Below are 19,944 nucleotides of genomic sequence, written 5' to 3' on the forward strand. Positions count from 1 at the left end.
ACCTTTTTCCTTAACCGAGCAGCATTCACCAATTCGCCATTATGTGCCACAGCTATTTTCCCGTGAAGTGTTTCAACAACAAAGGGCTGACAATTTTCTAATTCACAGTTTCCTGTAGTGGCATACCTCGTGTGTCCAATGCCAAGATTTGAAACATACAATTTCTTCAAATTGTCTTCAGTAAAAACATGATTTACAAGACCCATTCCCTTGAGAAGTCAAAGAAAAAGCATGTCTTAGAAAAAAACACAGACTAGTACTGCTAGCAAATAAGCCTCTCTGCTCAGGCAATCCCAGTTCACCTACTGTCTCTATGCTCCATAATTCTAATCAGGATGAAAAGACGGAAAGAGGCAGGAAGGAAGGTAGGCATGTAGGAAATGAAGGAAGATTCTAATTTGACAGATGTTAGGACATAAAATTGAAAATGATTGAAAAGGTACTATCTTCTGCAAATTGTTTATTCATTCCTTTCTCCCCTCATATACTAATGATCATCTGGCAATTGTTATCTTGACCATCATCGTTTTTCAATGTTCAAGTTTACCTTATGCGTTTTGAATGTTGGCACAGAACTCCCATCACTGGTCACCATACCAGCACTCTCCTGGCCCCTGTGAAAACACAAAGGCATCAACTATTAAGTCCCCAGTTGAAGAGCTTCTGAAGAGCCTCATTACCTCACTTTGTCAACAAGCATCCATATCTGAGTCTGACACATTCAATGCTACGAAGACTCACACTGCTTCCACACATGATGCTAATGACTGGTAACAGCAGCAGACAACTCCAACAAGATGATCCTGTCATCTGATTCCAACCAATATACATACCAGTTTCTGGAACCCTAAACACTTTTACATAAAGGGAAATAATGTAGCTTTCACAACAATCCTGTGAAGCAAGACTGCGATTGCCATTCCCATCTCACAGATAAGCACACCAAAGAGATGGAAAAATAACTTGTCCAATGTCACACAGTGAGCAGATGGTGCTGCCAGGATCATGACAGACAATCCAACTCCAGAACTTGGGCCTCCAACCTCTAGTAATATTGGTCTCTGAGTAAGGTTAACAGGGTGAGTATTTAGATATAAGCAAAACAATTTCCATTTGCTTTTCTGCATTTTCCAACTTTTCTCCAACAAATATCAGGCTTTATTGTTTAGTCTTTACAGTGCTGGTGATTGATTTAACTTGGGGCCTAACAAATGTTGGGCAAGCTCTTCAGCACTGAGCTACATCCCCAAGCCCAAATATCACTTTCTATTTATATCACTTTACATTAACATTAGCTATAAACCTCTGAAAAACAGCTCTGCCAACCATTTCCAATTTTTAAAAATCCACAATCATTTGGCAGAACAGCAAATCATAAGAAATACACACAAAAATAGTCTCTTTCCCTTTTGTCTCAAGGGTAATTTTTCCTTAAAGCTGAATGAAAAAAAGGTTAGCAATCATTTAGGTTCAGGTTTCTTTAATCACAAAGCTTGCCATGCGTATTTGGCAGTTCCTTAAGTTACTCCCTCAGGCAGCTTGAACCAGTTAAACTAGATGCTTTCAAGCTCTAAGGAGCGGTACTGACAACCAGCCATCTGGTTTCCTAGGAAACAAAACTGGTGGCTACAAGTAGTGAATCATTTCCAGGTCACTTTCAACATGGAGAGTGAAGCTGGGAAGCACTGGACTGACGAGGAGGTTAAAGCTTTGCTAAGTGTCTGGGCAGAAAAAAACATACGAAAACAACTTTATGGCACACTGAGAAATAAAGGAATATTTATTTACATTGCTAAAAGGCTGCAATCACTAGGAATACACAGAGACTGGAAACAATGCCGGACAAAGTATAAGAATCTCAAATATGAATATAGAACTGTGAAGTATGCCCACAACTCTGGAGACAGCTCTAAAACTATGAAGTTCTTCCATGACTTGGACGTAATCCTGCAGTATGAACCTGCCACACAATTAACAGAGGAGGATGCTAACAGCCGGCACCTGGCAACGCTGAGCCCAAGCACAGCCCCAGAGACCACTGAAGGTAAAAAGAAATTAAAAACAAAAACAAAAACTATTTTTAAATTTCTCTTCATATTACAGTTTCACAAACTTTAAGTACAGGACACTTCTGAGTCCAAGTGATAAATATAGCTAAAATATCAAAGTTGAAAAAAAATCATAACTTACACTATTTTACACATGGTAAGAATTAAAAAAAAAAAAAAGAAGTTAAATACCACTTTGACAACTGTTAAAATATAGAAAAAACACACTGAAATGGCCTTAACTGCTAGTGCCAAATGTATGTATGGTGTGTTTCTGAAATATGGATTGGATTCTGAAAATATTTTAGGTTTGATTTTGATAAAAGTGGTAAAAAAGAGAATACCAAAAATACTGTTCAACTGCTGTTTTCTCACAGTTCCACAAGACAAAACTTTCTCCTCTATTTTAATGTTTCCATTTTCTTAAATTAATAAATAAAAGCATTAAAATAAAGAGTTGATGAACTTTTTATGACCGGTCTGGCAGAGCTTCATTTTTACAACAAAGACAAATATAGATTTAATAATTAAACAAAGACAAAAATAGATTTAATAAATAATTGAAGATTTTGATTCATTTATTTCTGTATGTATATAATTTATTGGGGTTCTAGGAATTGAGCCCAGGGGCACTTTACCACTGAGCCACACCCCCAGCCTTTTTTTTTTTTGAGAAAAGGTCTTGCTAAATTGCTGAGGCTGGCCTCGAACTTGTGATCCTCCTGCTTCAGTGGGAGCTGGCTAGGATTTTAGGCATATAGGCATGACTGAAGATTTTGAAGATATTAAACAAGGTCCTTGACCTGCTGTGTTGTTAAGCCCAGCACTAGTTATGATTTGCTCATTGTCTCTGGAAGCCACAAGCATCACTAGGCAGGAGGAGTGACAGTAATGAGATTTCTTCCATGGCTAAATAGAGCAGAGTTGTTAAAGTATCTGTAACCCCCACTGTCATGTGACCCATGTGCAAAGAACACAGATATTCACATACAATGAATGCTATTAAACCTCCAAAAGGAGGAACCAAGAATAAATGTAACACCCTAGAGAAAAAGGCAAGCAGTACACTAAAGGTTCCAAATGCAAAGGGCGTTGAGGACAGCCATTATAGCTGAGTTAACTTGGGTTGGCTGAATTTCATGTTTATAGCTCAGTAATCATTTGTCTAAGAAACAATCTATCCCACTTACAAAAACTCTTTCCATCTCTAATTATGCCAAATGTTGAGAATGCGCTGCAGTCATTATAAGCAGCAGTTATAATATTTTTTCTTTTAATCATTCAGGACTCTTAAATCACTTAGCTTCTCAAAATCTCCCACCAGATGTGTTGGTTTAATGAAGATGTAGGTGCTAATACCTTTGCTTCTTAAAGCGATCATCTTCTAACCCTTTAGGTTACCCTCCTGGCTTCAATTTCTTAGTTCCATTCATAAGCAGTGGGCCTATATTATACAACCTAATCATGTATGTATAAGGTACCTTAAACCCTGAATTCTAAAATCAAACTCTTCTACACTCATTAAAAATTGATCCTCCTACAAACTGCTTCCACTTTAGACTTCCACAGAAATGTCCGAGATACCCTTGACTTTGGTCAACAATTATTCATAAAAAGTCTACTGACACGTTCTATAAAATTTTTCTCTCATCCACTCTCATTATTTATAACTTTATCATATCACACAGAGTATTATTATAACCATTTCTCTATACATTTGTTCACTTGAAAATTCCTTGTTCATACAACTGGGTTCTTAGAAAGTCTTCATGTCTTCTGGTAACTAAATCAACCTGATAATACCTTAGGTCCACTGCTGCCAAACCACATTCCTTCAGTGACCCAGATTCCCCTCTGTCTCTTCTTTATACAAACGCATCAGAAGCAATGACTTAAGGTTTCAGTTTAAAACTTCCAGGCACAGAGCCTCTGAGTATCATTTCAGGATTCACACTATAAATGACCAACTTAAGAAAAAAAATTCCTGAAGAAGTTGGGAAGCCTACCTGTACACTAGCCCCAGGTTCTATTCTATGGATAGAAAACCAGACCCTAAACCAGAGAACACAGCAGAAAACCACATTCTCTGCTTATTGTCATTAGCTCAGGATAAATGACCTGAGTGTACCAATATCTTCACCATGTTTCTCTAAAAAATTCTTATGTAACCCCAGATTCTTATTTTCTATTTCCAATTAAATCTAAGACATTCCTTATTAATTCCTTTATCCTCAATTAACTGTAAAACTTGACTTAAAATTGGCAATTTTTACTTCGAAAGTTATAAAAACACGATTGTGTCATTTGATAACAGTGGTGCTTTTGTACTTCTATATTTATTTAACTTTCCATATTTAACTGTTTCCCTATTTTAACATGGGAACCAACAGACTTTTAAATATGATAAACACATTTTTTTCAATGACAATGTCTCTAAATATAATGGTGAATCATAATTTTTTAAAACTATTTTGTTTTTTAGTTATAGATGGACACAATACCTTTATTTTTATTTTTACGTGGTGCTGAGGATTGAACCTGGCACCCGGCACATGCAAGGCAAGCGCTCTACCGCTGAGCCACAACCCCAGCCCATGAATCATGATTTTAAGTGGATGTTTATGTCAATCAAATCACACCTAAATAAAATACAATAATACTATCTCTATTACCTGGCAAACAGAATTAGAAAAGCATTTGGGAATGATGATTAATAAGATGAATAAATCTTTAATTTAAAAAATTACAAAGAGCAATCAAAATATACTCAACCCCTCCTGATTAGCTGGCAGCTTCATTGTCATTGTTGGGTTCCTTTCAAAGATTTATTTTTTTCCCTTAAAAAAAGCATCCTCCTATGTGTAATATGAATTAAAATGCATTCTGCTGTCATATATAACAAATTAAGATTAAATCAATTAATTAAAAAAAAAATCATCCTCCTGAGGCTGGGGTTGTAGATGAGTGACAGAGCACTTGCCTGGCATGTGTGAGGACCTGGGTTCGATCCCAGAACCACAAACACGAATTAAGCTCCTTATCTGATTACTTTAGGAAGTAGCCTTTGCCTCCTCTATAAAAGCAAGCATAGAAACCGCCAAACCATAAAACAAGGAGCTCAAGGAAGGATTTCATTCTTTTAAGTCTGGCATGGGAGGGCTGGGGTGGTGGCTCAGTGGTAGAGTACTTTGCCTGGCATATGTAAAGCAGTGGGTTTGATTCTCAGCACCACATATAAATAAATAAAATAAATGTCCATTGACAACTAAGAAAATATTTTTTTTTTAAAAAGAAGGTCTGGTATGGTTCTTTTAAATGATACATCTCTTACCACATTTAAGTAATTTTGATAAATTTCTGAAATGTTTAGTATGTCAATTAATTATATAATACACAAAAACTCTTAAGCTGTTTGTTTCTATGTGCCAGTAAAACATTTTCTGATTAAACTTTTCATTGTATATTCCTCTTGTACATTACCAGTAGCATTTATAAAAGTCCCTACTGTGTTAAAGCACCTAAGAAACAAATAAAACACATCTTATTTAATTGTTTGTTTATTTATTGATGTAGTACTGGGGATTGAATCCAGAGGCCCTCAACCACTGAGCTATATCCCCAGTCATTATTTTTTATTTTGAGACAGGGTCTCTCTAAGTTTCCTAGGCTGGCCTCAATCTTTCAATCCTCCTGCCTCAGCCTCCCAAACAGCTGGGGTTAATTTAACCCAAATGAAAATTAATCACAATCCTCCTTGGAAATTTACAAAATCAAACAATTTTAATAGTTCAAAATAAACCAAGTAAATGGAATAGAAAAAAATTACTTAAGCCATATTATGCCATTTTATTAAGCCATATTATACCATTTTATTACAAAATATGTCCATCACAAATCTATTTTCATGAATATGATCAATTCAGCTTTAGCAACTAGCTTTGCCAGTTATGTTAATTCAACTTTTTTCCCTTAGTACTTATTTCTAAAAGGAATTCTGTTCTCCTTCCAGGCAAAATGTCAGTTCCATTAGAAGATAAAGAAGATATCTCAGGAAATCCTTTGCTTTTGGTTTCTCATGTCAGACCAATGGAACTAGGTATAGTATGAAGGGCCAAAAACGTTATGAAACTGATCTAATTTCAAATTGGAAAGACTGCTTCTAATCTGAGAACATGGACAGTGTTTCCTGACAGAAACACTTCCTGTACGAGCTTAGGCTGAAAAGTCATTTTGAAAGCAAATGATTTCCTTAACAAAAAGTTTTATAGAGGGCTGAGGATGTGGCTCAAGCGGTAGCACGCTCGCCTGGCATGAGTGCGGCCTGGGTTCGATCCTCAGCACCACATACAAACAAAGATGTTGTGTCCGCTGAAAACTAAAAAATAAATATTAAAAAATTCTTTAAAAAAAAAAAAGTTCTATAGAAATACTTACTCTAATTTCTAACTTTTTTTCTTTAATTTTATAAGAACTGCAATGGCTAAATTTATAGTAATGAACATAATTGTTTTGACATTTGGTATTCTGGGGGTAAAAGACAAACAGAATTTCACATCTGAAAATAAGTAATATTAAGTCCACGAGATCAAGGATTCTTAATTAAATCCAATGTCAATCCACTCTTTGCTTCCAATGTATTATTGAAGGTAGAAGCAAAAAACTCATTTCTAACCCAAATAATAACTTATTTCTAACTCAAATAAAGAAAAAAATTACTGAAAAGCATTTCAAAATAGTGATATTAAATATACCACAAAATAAAAACTACTATCTATTGCAAGTAAATTCTATTCGGTTTTTGTTTTTATTTTTTCTCTTTTGGGACTGAAGATTTAACTCAGGGGCACTTAACCACTGAGCCATATGCCCAGCTCATTTTTTATATTTTATTTTGAAACAGGGTCTCACTAAATTGCTTAGGGCCTCACTAAGTTGCCGAGGCTGCATTTGAACTTGCAATCCACAGGCTCCTAAGCCACTGTGATTACAGATGTACACCACCATGCCCAGCTATATGGTATTTTCTAATAATTTACAACTTATTTAAACCTAACACAAAATCTGAGAAAAACAATATGGTTGTTAAAATAACCAATATGATGCCAAGTATAACATTAATTGATATCATTTATATAAAGTGAATTGCAAAACTAACTTAGGGACCTAATGTGAAAGCACCATGGGATATTAAAGAATTTCTACCAATAAAAGAAGGTAGCATTTCACTTAAAATGTCATTTGATCTTCCTCTAATTTCCAAAGGAGTAAATACTGATTGTGTGTGGTTCTTCCCAGCCAATGCACATGAAAATCCCAATCTTGAGAAGAAAGATGAGGGAGGCACTTGAGTAGCAGTTTTTAACCCCCCCCCAGAAAAGGAATTATTCACACCTGTCCTATAGCAAAACAAAATTAATTAAAGTCCTTTTCTTATGTAATCATATTGCTTTCTTAATAAATACAATGTGTTCAACTTTAGCTATATACTGATAAATAGCCCATATGTGAACAAGTGGGAAAGAACCTTTATAGAGGAACAATGATCAAAATGTGACTGAAGATCTACCCTTATTCAAGCCAGTCTTTGTCATGATATTGAACAGATTCAAGTTCTGTACTTCCATTGTCCAATTATTTACCTTGTCTGATGTATGTAATCCATGATTCTTATTTCTTCACATCTGATGCAGGTATCTCTACATCAATATTGGAGCCTCCTAATAATTCACCTTTTATTCCAACTGTTGCAAATGAAGGAGGAAAACACTGGACTATGCCAGAAGTCAGGGCTTTAATAGGCATCTGGTCAGATAAAAGCATCCAACAACAACTAGAGGGAACAGTGAGAAACAAAAGGATATTTGAACTAATTGCTGCCAAGCTTCAGAAATCTGGAATAGAGAGAGACTGGAAGCAGTGCCGAACAAAGTACAAAAACCTGAAACACGAATACAAGATTGTAAGAACAGCTCAGGACCTAGGCATGACTAGGAATATGAAATTCTTTACCGAGTTGGATGCTATTCTAGGACACAAGACAGAAAAATCACAAGAACTTCAAGATGGAGAACAAGCCACAGAAAGTACTGATGTAAAAATGGAAGACCAGATAGGTAGGATTTTTCTTTCTTTTTTTTCCCCCAATACTGGGGATGAACTCAGGGCCTTGTGCATGCTAGGCAATTGCTCTAGCACTGAGCCATACATTTAATCTTAATAAAGCAAATTTTAATAAATGCAACCCCTCAAGTTAAAGCAAGTTTTCATACCAACTGTGGTAAAAATATAACAGCCAGGCATGGTGGTACATGCCTATAATCCCAGGTATGAAAGAACACTAAAGAACTTAGAAAAACAAAATCTTTAAGAATGTCTTGCAAGGGTTAATTCTAGCTGGGCTTGGTGGCACCCGCCTATAATCCCAGCAGCATGGAAGGCTGAGTTGGGAGGATAACAAGTTCAAAGCCAGCCTCAGCCTTGGTGAGGCACTAAGCAACTCAGTGAGACCCTGTCTCTCAATAAAAAATACAAAATAGGGCCAAGGACATGGATCAGTGGTTGAGAGCCCCTGAGTTCAATCCTACATAGCCCCCCAAAAGGGTAAGTTCTTCTGGGACACATCATAAAGTTCTTTAAAATAAGTTTAACACAAAAGATAGAAATACAAAATATTTTCACAAAGCCAGGATAGCATGAAATAAACTGAATGAGTTCTAGACCAGGAAACAGGAAATCCAAGTTCTAACTTAGTAGCTGTGGAACCTTGAGGAAACTATCTCTAGATGTAAGCTTAAAATGGGAGGACTGGATGAGATGGTCTTGAAGAGATTTACTAACAGCCAGGCATGGTGGTAGATGTCTGTAACCCCAGGTACTCAGGAAGCTGAGACAGAAGGATCACAAGTTTAAAGCCAGATGCACCAACTTAGTGAGATCCTGTCTCAAAATAAAAAGGGCTGGGGATGTAGTTCAGTGACAGAGTGCTCCTGCACCAAACACAAAACAAAACAAAAAACCCAGTACCAAACAAAATAAATAAATATACTTAAAAACACCTCCCCCAGCCAAAACACCTCTACTAATCTTGTTTCTATAGATTTATGATCTGGCTTAAATGATGCAGTCCTAATTCTAGGAGTGTGAATGTGTGTCTAGGGAAGAGACAGAGGTATGACAGAGAATTAATTGAACAAGAGTGGTCATAGTTCACTGGTGAACAAGAACGGAAATAGTATGTTAGAGAATTGTTGTGGGGACAGACGAGGTAAGGCACCAAAGATAGCAGGAAACAGTTTTATTTGGCTGCAGCCAGGTTCAGAGGGCAAAGCTTTCGCTGTAATCAATCCCCTGAACCCCAAGTTCAGGTAGTTTCAGAATTTTATACCCAGCATGTAAGGGGAGGGGCTCAGAAGTTCCCAGTCTGCAGAAGTTCACATAAAAATATCTTTTTCTTTCACTGTTCTGGGCAAGTTAACCCTTCAAAGACAATACCCAAGAAGGCGAGAGCTTCTTCTCCCCTTTCTTTCCTCCCAGCTGCAAGCTGTTACCACAGAGCCCAATTGTAACTTCTCTTATCTTAGAAATGCAGACATCACTGTGAAGCCCCAGCTCAAGGCCAGAGGCCTTGTTTATACATTTCTACAAACTACTATACTGGATACAGGTTTCTGAAAAACTAGTAAGGGGGTGTCCAGTACCTGGAGTGCTGATTTCTTCCTGGCTAGGTAAAACAGGTCAACATGAAAAGTGAAAGTTTATCTACACTGAACTCTTTTGTAGAGACTCTTTGCTGACAATCCTAAAATGGTGAAGATCTCTGGAGAAACCCAGTTAAGATTTTTCTGTGGAGAAAGGAGGTGCTACTACAGAATTATATAGCTGCCTCTATAAAAATTGAAATATAAGGGGTCTAGAGATAAAGTATGCAATTAGTAGTGGCATTATGTTTGTACAGTCATTGCTGGGGATGCAGGTGAAGATAACCACATTAGTTACATGTCAGAAGACCTAGTTATCTACACCTAGTACCGACACTGACCTACGGCAAAATGATGTATAAAGGTGGGCAATCTAAATCATAGAGCCGGGCACAGTGGCCACGCCTGCAATCCCAGCATCCAGCAGCTCTGGAGGCTGAGGCAGGAGGACTACAAGTTCAAAGCCAGTCTCAGCAACTTAGTGAGGCCCTAAGCAACTTATCGTGTCTCTGTCTCTAAATAAAATATAAAAAAGGGCTGGGGATATGGCTTAGTGGTTAAGAGCCCCTGGGTTTGATTCCAGGTACCAAAACCAAACAAACTAAATTATAGAAAGCAAACAATCACATTTAGTGTCCTCTCAGAGGGAAAACAGTTCATTAGAAGCTACAGCTGGAGAGATCACTGAAGATGACTCCATCAGTATCAAGCCAGAAGACATGGCAGTTTCAGATTTAAAACAAAGTCCTGATATAGGTAAAAGAATATTACACTAAGATGATATGATACAATGTTGCTATGAACTGAATTATGTCCCCCAGCCCCAATTCATATGTTGAAGTCCTATCTCCCCAATGTGATAGTATTTGGAGATGTGTCTATGGGAGATAGGTTTAGATGAGAGTGCGGTCTCCATGATGGGATATATATGAATATATATCTACATTCCTAAACCTAAAATGCTATAACATTATATGAGGTATTATTGCATAATATTCATATTTACAAAATAGATAAATGGAAAGCATGAATTCTTAATGAAAATGTTTTCTAAGGTTGGTGTTTACTTCATAACTTTTATGCACAGATTAAAAAAATACTTCAGATCTCCTAAAAATTATTTTGAAATAATTTTAAAAAATCTTCCTGTTAATGATTTTAAGGAGGGCTGGGGTTGTGGCTCAGTGGTAGAGCGCTTGCCTAGCATGTGTGAGGCACTGGGTTCAATTCTCAGCACCACAAGTAAATAAACAAAATAAAGGTCCACTGACAACCAAAAAACAAACAAACAAAAAAACCAAACAACTCAAATGGAGATCAGTAGAAGAAATGGACCAAAGGGTGGGAAGCAGGGAGGGAAGGAGGAAGTGCTGGGGACTGATACTGGCCAAATTATATTGTTATATTGTGTGCAAGTATGAATATGTATCAATAAATCCCACATTATGTAAAACTATAATGCACCAATAAAAATATGTGGAAAATTAAAAATTAAAAAAAAAACACCTTGGATATAAACTGAGGTGTTTTTTAATCATTAGGCAGTTACTCTGATCTTCAACCTAAAAATCACAAGAGATCATATTGCTCATATGAGAATAATACTAAACTACCTATTTTCCTTTTGGTTGTGGTGAAACGTATTTTCAAAATTAAAATTTCCACTATCACCATAGTTATCAATAAGATGGTCAGTAGGGGGCGTTGAAGTACCTATTGTTACTGGATCACAAGGTATGCCAAGAATCAGGTGTTCTTCAATTCACTTATTTCAATAGGCCAAAATTGGAAATAATTTTCTTTAAACATAAAATATTTAAACATTTTTGTATTTTTTATGCAATCTGGATAATCTTCAGAGTAAAATTATTACATAAACTAATGTACTTTAGTTTTGTGAAAACCAATATTTCTAAGAAATCTTCACTTTAATACAATAGAGAAATTACAGAAGTGATGGATAAAATTTCAGAAAACCCAAGAATTATAAATGTAAAAAAAGATGGCTCAGATATAGATAAGGTGCTAATTTTAAAAAGAGGCACTTATTAATTAAAGTCATAATTTTAAAAAATCTTCCTGTTAATGATTTTAATAATTTTTTTTTTTTTTTTGTACTGGGGATTGAACTAGACCACTGAGCCACATCCCCAGGTCTATTTTGTATTTTATTTAGGGACAGGGTCTCACTGAGTTGCTTAGGATCTTGCTTTTGCTGAGGTTGGCTTTGAACTCAGGATCCTCCAGCCTCAGCCTCCCAAGTCACTGGAATTACAGGAATGTGCCAACAAGAATGGAGATTTTAATAAACTTTTAAGAACCTTTGGCATAATAAAGAATATATCTAGTCTTGGTCTCACTGTTCCTGGCAGATTTTTTTCAAAGATCTTTATAATTTCCAGTGACAAGAGTCTTTTACATTAATGGTTACTCTATTGGACTCCCAGACAGCTTCAGGATGGAGGCTAGTCCACAGACAGACCATGTGATTAGAGGGTTGGAACTTGGAATCAACCTGCCCTGGGGGGAAGGGTGAGGGCCTGAAGACTGAGTTCACTCTGCAACCAATTATTTAATCAACTGTGCCAATAAAAACTGGCTTAAGTTTTCGGGTTGGTAACAGCTCCTGATTCTACTTGAAGGATGTGGAGGCTCAGTATACTGCCATTCATGTTTCTGAAGTTCCTTTGTAACTTCTCAAAGATGTACTGAATCAGCCTCTACACTAGGCCTCCTTCATTTTACCTCCCTATTCTATTCTCAAACCCCTACTACTATGCTTTTTTGAGTAAATTACATACAATCGAATCCACCCTATTAAAGTAATAATTTTTGTTTTAAGTGTATTCAGAGTCATGACTACTAAATTTCTGATGAGCCCCAAAAGAAACCCATATCCACTAGAAGACATTTAAGTGCTCAACCATTCCTCTACAGCCCCTGGCAACCACTAATCTACTTTCTGTCTCTATGGATTTGCCTTGTCCGGGAAATTCATATAAATGATGTTAGTCAGCTTTGCATCATTGTGACAAAAATACCCAACAAGAACAACTTAGAGGAGTAGTTTATTTTGGCTTATGGTTTCAGAGGTTTAGTCCATGGTGGGCTGACTCCATTGCTCTAGCCCCAAGGTGAGAAGAACACCATGATGGCCAGTAAGCAGATAAAGAAGTACCTGAAGGGAAGATGAACCCTTCCAGGGCACCCCCTCCGCCCCCAATAACCCACCTGCCTAGAGTTACCACCCAATTAGTCCACTCAAACTAGGATGAACTGATCAGGTTATAGCTCTCATAATCCAATCACTTCACCACTGAATATTCCTGCATTAACAGGAGCTTTTGGGGGTTACATCATATGCAAAATATAACAAATGACCTATTGTGTCTGGCTTTTTGAATTTACTATGTTTCCAAGTCTCATCCATGCAGTAGCATGCATCAGTATTTCATTCCTTTCCATGGCTGAATAATAATATTCTACTTTACGGACATATATATTTTTCATTCATTAATTGATGGACTTTTGGGTTCTTTCCACATTTTGGCTATTAAGATACTGTTATGTAGTACAAGTGCTTTTTTCTCCACTGTGGTAAAATACACATAAAACTACCAGTTTTCCACCCACAAGTGTACAGTTTAGTAGACTGAGTACATTCACATCATCATGCAAATATCTCCACTCTTCATCACCAGAACTTTCTCATCATCTCAAACAGAATTTTCTGTATCCATTAAAGAAAAACTATCATTCCCACTTTCCCTACCTTGTGGAAACCATTATTCTACTTTCTGGGTTTTTTTTTTGTACAAGGGATTAAACCATACCCACAGCCCTTTTTTATACTTCACTTAGAAATAGGGTCTCACGGAGTTGCTTGGGGCCTTGCTAAGTTGCTGAGACTGGCTTTGAACTCAGAATCCTCCTGCCTCAGCCTGCTGTGCCACTGGTATTACAGGCGTGTGCCACCATATCCGGCCTTTTTATTTTAATATTTCATACTCTAGGTACCTCATATGTAGAATTATATAATTAATGTTTTTATCTGGTTTATTTCACTTAGTACAGTGTCTTCAAGATTAATCCAAGTTGTAACATAAATAAGAATTTCCTTCTTTTAAGGCTAAATGCTATTCCATTGTATGGACGTACCATTTTGCTTATCCATTCATTCATCCAGTACACCAGAAGTATGTTTACTGGGCTAAGCACCATCAGTTCCTTTAAAATATTATGCCCTATCTAGTTGTCTTGATTGGCCTAGTTAAACTCTTCTGGAATGTCAACATAAAAATGTCTAAAACCACTAAATCTTCACCTGAACTTCAATGAGAGATATTCTTAGCTACAATGAGGATCAAATGAGAACAGATACAAAAGTTCTTTATCAAGCACTAAAACGTCAATGAAAGACGTCACCAAATTGGGTCTGCAAGTGTTACTGTACTCCCAAGTACAACAGACTGCTCTGTGAAGTTTAAAATACAAAATATTTGCAAGATTTTTGAAGGAGGTATTTCCCACATCTGAACTTTGATTTAAGAAAACAAATGCTCAGGGGTAGGAAAGATGGTGGAATGAGATGGACATCATCACTCTAGGTACATGTGTGACTACACATACGGTGTACAGCAATAGAAATATAAAGTTGTGCTGCAATTGTGTACAATGAATCAAAATGCATTCTGTCATATATATTTCTAATTAAGAAATATTTCTAATTAAGAAAAATAAGAAAAAAAAGAGAGAGTGAGCGAGCCAGAGAAAGCAAATGCTCTTGGCCTCAAGGCTATAATTTTTTTTTTTTTTGATACCGGGATCTGAACTCAGGAGCACTCCACCATTGAGCCACATCCCCAGCCCCAGCTTCTTGAGCTGTAGGGATTACTGTACCATCATACTCCCCCATCCTACTTCTTACTAAATTGACCCTTACATTGAAACTATTATTGTAATTCTTGGTATTTTATGGCAATCCAGGTGTTTCAAATGAATGATACTCAAATACAAGAATTATCTATAAGTCTGGATAAAGACAAATCATGTTGGTTCACATGAAATCAATCACATTCCTTTAAAATATGCTAAAAGTCATTTATAGTTCATAAGAGTGAGTGACACAGAGGCTGGGAAACACTGATCTAAAAGTGGGTCAGAACATTCATGGTATGCAAACAAACAAACAAAAACAAATGTTTGAAGGCAACAGAAGAAACAAAGAAATATTTGAGGAAATTGCCAGAAGACTAATGCAGTGTGGAATAGATACAGACTGAAAATAGTGTCCTGGCAAATATACAGATTTTAAATAGGAGTACAGTGACAGGAGAAATGGCACATGCCTATAACCCCAGTAACTTGGGAGGCTAAGGCAGGAGGCTAGCAAGTTCAAGGCCAACCTGGGCAACTTAGCAAGATCTTTCTCAAAATAAAATAAAAAGGGATGTAAAAGGGGTGGTAGGAGGCAGCAGCCTGGGGATGTAGGTCAGTGATGGTGCTCCTGGGTTCAATCCCCAGTACAGCAACAAAAAGAGAAAATGTAGAGTTTTACAATAGAAAAATGGCAACTCTCAAAGACAAATGAGATTTTTAATGAAGAAGCTGGACTGCATTCTAAGAAGACCAATTCTTAGAATTGCCAGATGAAAATATGGTAACCTAAGAATTAACTTTAAAACAACAAAAAAAAAATCTTTAAACTTTCCTATTTGCATTTTAACTTAGCAAGGGAAAAAAAAACTCTAAAAATAAAATCCTAATACTATCATATGTTCAAATAACCATAAAATTATTAGAAAACACATATCTGATTTGAGTTTCAAGTTTTTTCTAAACCTTGTACCAAAATATTCCTAATTTTTCAACTCTTTTGTCCAATTGCTTAAATGTTCTTACTTTGGTATATTTGAATACTTTAAAACTAACGTAGATCAAAAATTATCATGTAATGGTTCTTTTCCTGTGTTGTTTTTTTTTTATTTGTTTTAAGAATTATTTGAAGGTCAGACCAAAAGCCAAGGAACTTTGAGCATCAAGAGAAAAGCACACAAAGATGGTAAGAGCCTGAGAAATGACAAGTTTTTCTACATTGTGAAAAACTTTGGTTGCTTTTTCCTGATAACAAAAGATATTTAGTCCTGACCTTGATAAGTTAGACAAAATATATTGCTTATGAACTGTGAGAGCACAGAATGCTGAGAAATGATTTTTTCCATAGGTCATTAAGATTAAAAATAAATGGAAACTTGCCCAGAGTTAAATAACTATACAATAATCATGAGTCTTTAAATTATTCTTTATAGTGACTATTGTCAGATATGGTTCTTTAAAGGAGAAAAAAGTGTCCACAAATTAATAAGCTTTAAATTTTCATTTACCCCAAAGGTAGGTAATAATGGGTATAATGTTTTAGTACATCTGAAAATAAGCCAAACTCTGAAGTCAACTGAATGTGCGCTGATTCCACACTGATCCATCAGATATCAGAAAAGGCAGTATAACTGTAGTACACCATATTAAAGAAAACTGCTATATGGTTTGCCCTCGGTATCTCCAGGGAGACTGATTCCAGGGCCCCCACAAATGGATACCAAAATATGCAGATGCTTAAGTCCCTTATATAAAAAGGATAGTATTTGCATCTAAACTACACACATCTCTGGTATACTTTAAATCATCTCTAGATTACTTATAACGCCCAATTCAATGCAAATTGTATGTAAACAACTGTTACACTATATTGTTTTGGGAATAATGACAAGAAAAAAAAAGGAGGTATATGTTCAGAACAGATGCAATTTTTAAAAGATATTTCCAATCTTCAGCTAGTTGAATCCATGGATGCAGAAGTCATGGATACAGATGGCTGAATGTGTCAAGAATACACAGCCTGAGGATCAGAAAAAAACCTCCATTCTAGTCTCTCTCTGACCACTCAACACAACAGATCTGGATCTCTAGGATAATAGAGTTTTAGTGTTTTGTAGGTTCATTTTTTATTTGAGCAAATACAATAATTGAAGAATCAAACACATTTTTATGTTGTGAATGCACCCATGTAATCATTACCCAAATAAAAACAGAGGACCCTAAAAGCCTCCCAGTCATTAACTCCTCCACATCCCCAGGAAAGGAAGATTATCACTATTCTGACTTCTGTCTCTATGGATTGGTTCAGGATTCATACCGTATGTACTCATTTTTTATTATCAACTTTTAAATGGCAAATTTCTTTCATCCAACATTATTTATAAGAGCTATAAATTTACTTGTAATAAAAGTTCTTTTTTTATTACAAGTAAATTTATAGAACATTCCATTGTAGGAATGTACATCCGACCACTTTTTAAAAATCCATTCCACTGTTGGGACATGCCAGTTGTTTCAAATTGGGGCCATTATGAATAATAAAAAAAAAATGCATGCTTTTCTGTTGAGTACATACCCAGGAGTGGGGTACAAATCATAGGGCATGCACATTACATATATTAACACATTTAGTCTCTACCACAACAAATATATTGATTTACCATGAGGAAAGAGAAGTCTACAGAAGCCTGTACTCTTGAACCAATGGGCTACACTGCCTCTTTTGTGAGGGCAGGAACCACATCTGCCTGTGTAATACAGTGTTCCCAGTTGTCTACCATAGTGCCTTGTATGTACACAGTAGGAGCTCAAAAGATAATATTGAGTAGAGTCATGTGTTGTATAACATTTTATCAATGATGGATGACATATACCATAGCGATCCCAGAAGACTGTGATGAACCTAAGCACACCTATCACCTAGGTTATGCTATAAGCATGATAATGTCATAAAGCAAAGCATCACTCAAGTGTCTGTGATAAGGTTAAGGCTGGTGTAAACAAGTCTGCACTGGCAGTTCTATGAAGCATTACATAGACAATTACATACAGTACACAATAATGGATAATAAGCAACCATGATACTTATATACTATACTTTATTTTTATATATTACTTTATACTTATTATACTTATTATACTATACTTTATTAAGAGTGTACTCTTACTTATAAAAAATTTTACTTTAAAACAGTTTTCTATGTTATGCTACCCATAGCCTCATACATTTCACATTTCCCAAGTCTCCTGACTGCATCTTCAAGAGGCCACACTTGAGTTGACATGTACCACATAGGTTTGTGTAAGTATATGCTAGGTTGTGAACTATAACAAAATAGCTTCATGACACACTTCTCAGACTACAAGAGTTAAAAAGATGCATGACTATATTAGAGAACAACAGGAACTCTGCCTCCCTGACTTTCCTCCTCTTATAAACTTTTTCATCTCAAATTAGCTAAAAATTTCATTTCTCCATTTCTGGATATAAATGCAAGTCAGATTAATTGCCCCACCTTTGCTACCTCTTCATGCCTACCAGTGGAAATGCTAGGGAAAAGGGAAATTGCTAACGGTTTAACTGCATAAAAGCACCATTCTGAACCAACTGAATTTCATCATGGACTTTTTCTAACTTAGTAGATGAGAAAACAGACACAGAAATCATGAGACTTGCCCAAGATTAACCATGTTACTGGTAAACCTGAAACAGGTTCTATGTTATGGCTCTTTGCAATCTTGACCAGTAACAAAGCAGTGTCCTGTGGGACTCTGGAGATGGGGAAGAAGCATAAATTCTGCTTCAGACTAATGCAAAAAACAAAGTTCTAAAATAAAATAGTTATAAATAGAAGAAAAAACATTTATGATCTTAAATAGAGAATCACTTTATTAAATTCTTTGGAAAATCAAAGACAGGGCATATATCCCGGTACTGTTGTAAGCATGTTACATATATTAGCGTAAGATCACTTAGCCCCTACCACCTGTTTTGCCTATAATTAGCAAGGACAGTTTTAAAATAAGTCACTTCTTCACATCAAAAATCACTTGACTTGGATACAGAATATAAATAATAGGGTACAAAAGTAAAACCCTATAGGATATTATATACTTGGTTATTTTCACTAAAAGATAAAAATCAAAATAAGGGAATATATCTCCAGCCTTAATTGGCATCCAAAAGCAAGTTGTCTGACATCCTCCTCCTGTGTTCTCTAACACACTAAATGAAGACAACTGGGAACCAATTCCATAGAGATTTATCTGAGTGCATCTTTTCATGAGTACCTTTCTAGTGATAATGTTATATACTCTTCTTTGCAGAACCAGTATCTACATCTCTTAAGAAAACTGCTCCTGGGATTAGTACAAACCAGTTTCTTCAAAGCATAATAACAGAACCAAAATATTCTACAGAATGTTTCTTCAGACAGGAAACTCAACTTTATCAGGTAAATTTCATAATTTTTTAGAAGAGTATGAAAATGTTTACCAGTTGCTGAATTCAATTCTAAACCTAGGGACTTGATAATTGACTGAAGGAAAGGGCATGCTCATTTCTTAGCTAACCAAGTTCACGTTCATTAGTTAGTTTTCTGTTGCTTTAACAAAATATCTGAAGCTAAGTACTATATAAATAAAAGAAGTTCATTTATCTCATAGTTTGGGAGGTTGAAAGTCCAAGAAAGTTCATCCTCCTGAGAGCAAGAGATTATATGATGAGAGAGAATACCAAAGAGTAATTCAGGGGATAGGCTCATTTGTGTGTGTGTTTGTGTGTGTGGTACCAGGGAATCAAACCCAGGGCCTCATGCATGCTAGGCAAGCACTCTACTACTGAGCCATATCCCCAGCCCCAGGCTTACTTTTTAGTAACAATCCACTCTGGAAAGAACTCACTCTGTGAGACCAGGATTAATCCACTCCCAGGACAATGCCCCCATGACCTAACCACCTTCCTCTGGGTTCCATCTTAAAGGTTCCACTATTTTATAACTGCCACAAAGAGGACCACGCTTCCAAAACATGAATCCCTGGGGAATAAATCACATCTAAACCATAGCATTAAAGAAAGGATAACCAGCTGGTTAATGGGATAATTCATTTAATGGAATCTTCAGATATGTCCAGGCCGTTCTGTTCTCCATAAAATGTGACTGTAGTTTAAAGATGAAAATGTTTCATCTACAAGGCAGGTCTGGTTTGTTCAGAAGCCTGCAAACTGATGTTTTCAGTACCAAAACAACATTTGGTGATTACATAAATCTGATATGAACACATCTGCACATACCCACATGCAACTTACAGCTAAGAGGACAATT

General features: G+C 36.2%; 2 protein-coding genes across 5 annotated transcripts in view; one reads left to right on the forward strand and one right to left on the reverse strand.

Moving 5' to 3' along the window:
* The window catches only part of Paics (phosphoribosylaminoimidazole carboxylase and phosphoribosylaminoimidazolesuccinocarboxamide synthase), a 74,197-nt gene that overhangs the window by 35,537 nt on the left and 18,716 nt on the right, over nt 1-19,944 (forward strand). The window contains exons 1-5 of one of the 4 annotated variants that reach the window (XM_046466555.2): nt 1,621-2,044; nt 6,058-6,144; nt 7,739-8,161; nt 15,741-15,806; nt 18,947-19,074. In XM_046466555.2, the coding sequence (XP_046322511.1) occupies nt 1,663-2,044; nt 6,058-6,144; nt 7,739-8,161; nt 15,741-15,806; nt 18,947-19,074 (1,086 nt within the window). In that variant the 5' untranslated portion in view covers nt 1,621-1,662. Of the gene's footprint in view, nt 1-1,620; nt 2,045-6,057; nt 6,145-7,738; nt 8,162-15,740; nt 15,807-18,946; nt 19,075-19,944 lie in introns of those variants that run through there. The other 3 variants (XM_058586493.1, XM_058586480.1, XM_046466634.1) reach the window with 3 other exon arrangements.
* The window catches only part of Ppat (phosphoribosyl pyrophosphate amidotransferase), a 42,790-nt gene that overhangs the window by 19,401 nt on the left and 3,445 nt on the right, over nt 1-19,944 (reverse strand). Inside the window, exons 2-3 of the mRNA XM_046466824.2 lie at nt 548-614; nt 3-209 (exon numbers count right to left, since the gene is read on the reverse strand). Coding sequence (XP_046322780.1) covers nt 3-209; nt 548-614 — 274 coding nt within the window. The remainder of the gene's footprint in view (nt 1-2; nt 210-547; nt 615-19,944) is intronic.

The sequence above is a fragment of the Marmota monax genome, unplaced genomic scaffold (assembly GCF_021218885.2).
Source record: "Marmota monax isolate L192 unplaced genomic scaffold, Marmota_monax_Labrador192_F-V1.1 WCK01_AAM20220418_F8-fsc00025, whole genome shotgun sequence".
Taxonomy (NCBI): Eukaryota; Metazoa; Chordata; class Mammalia; order Rodentia; family Sciuridae; genus Marmota; species Marmota monax.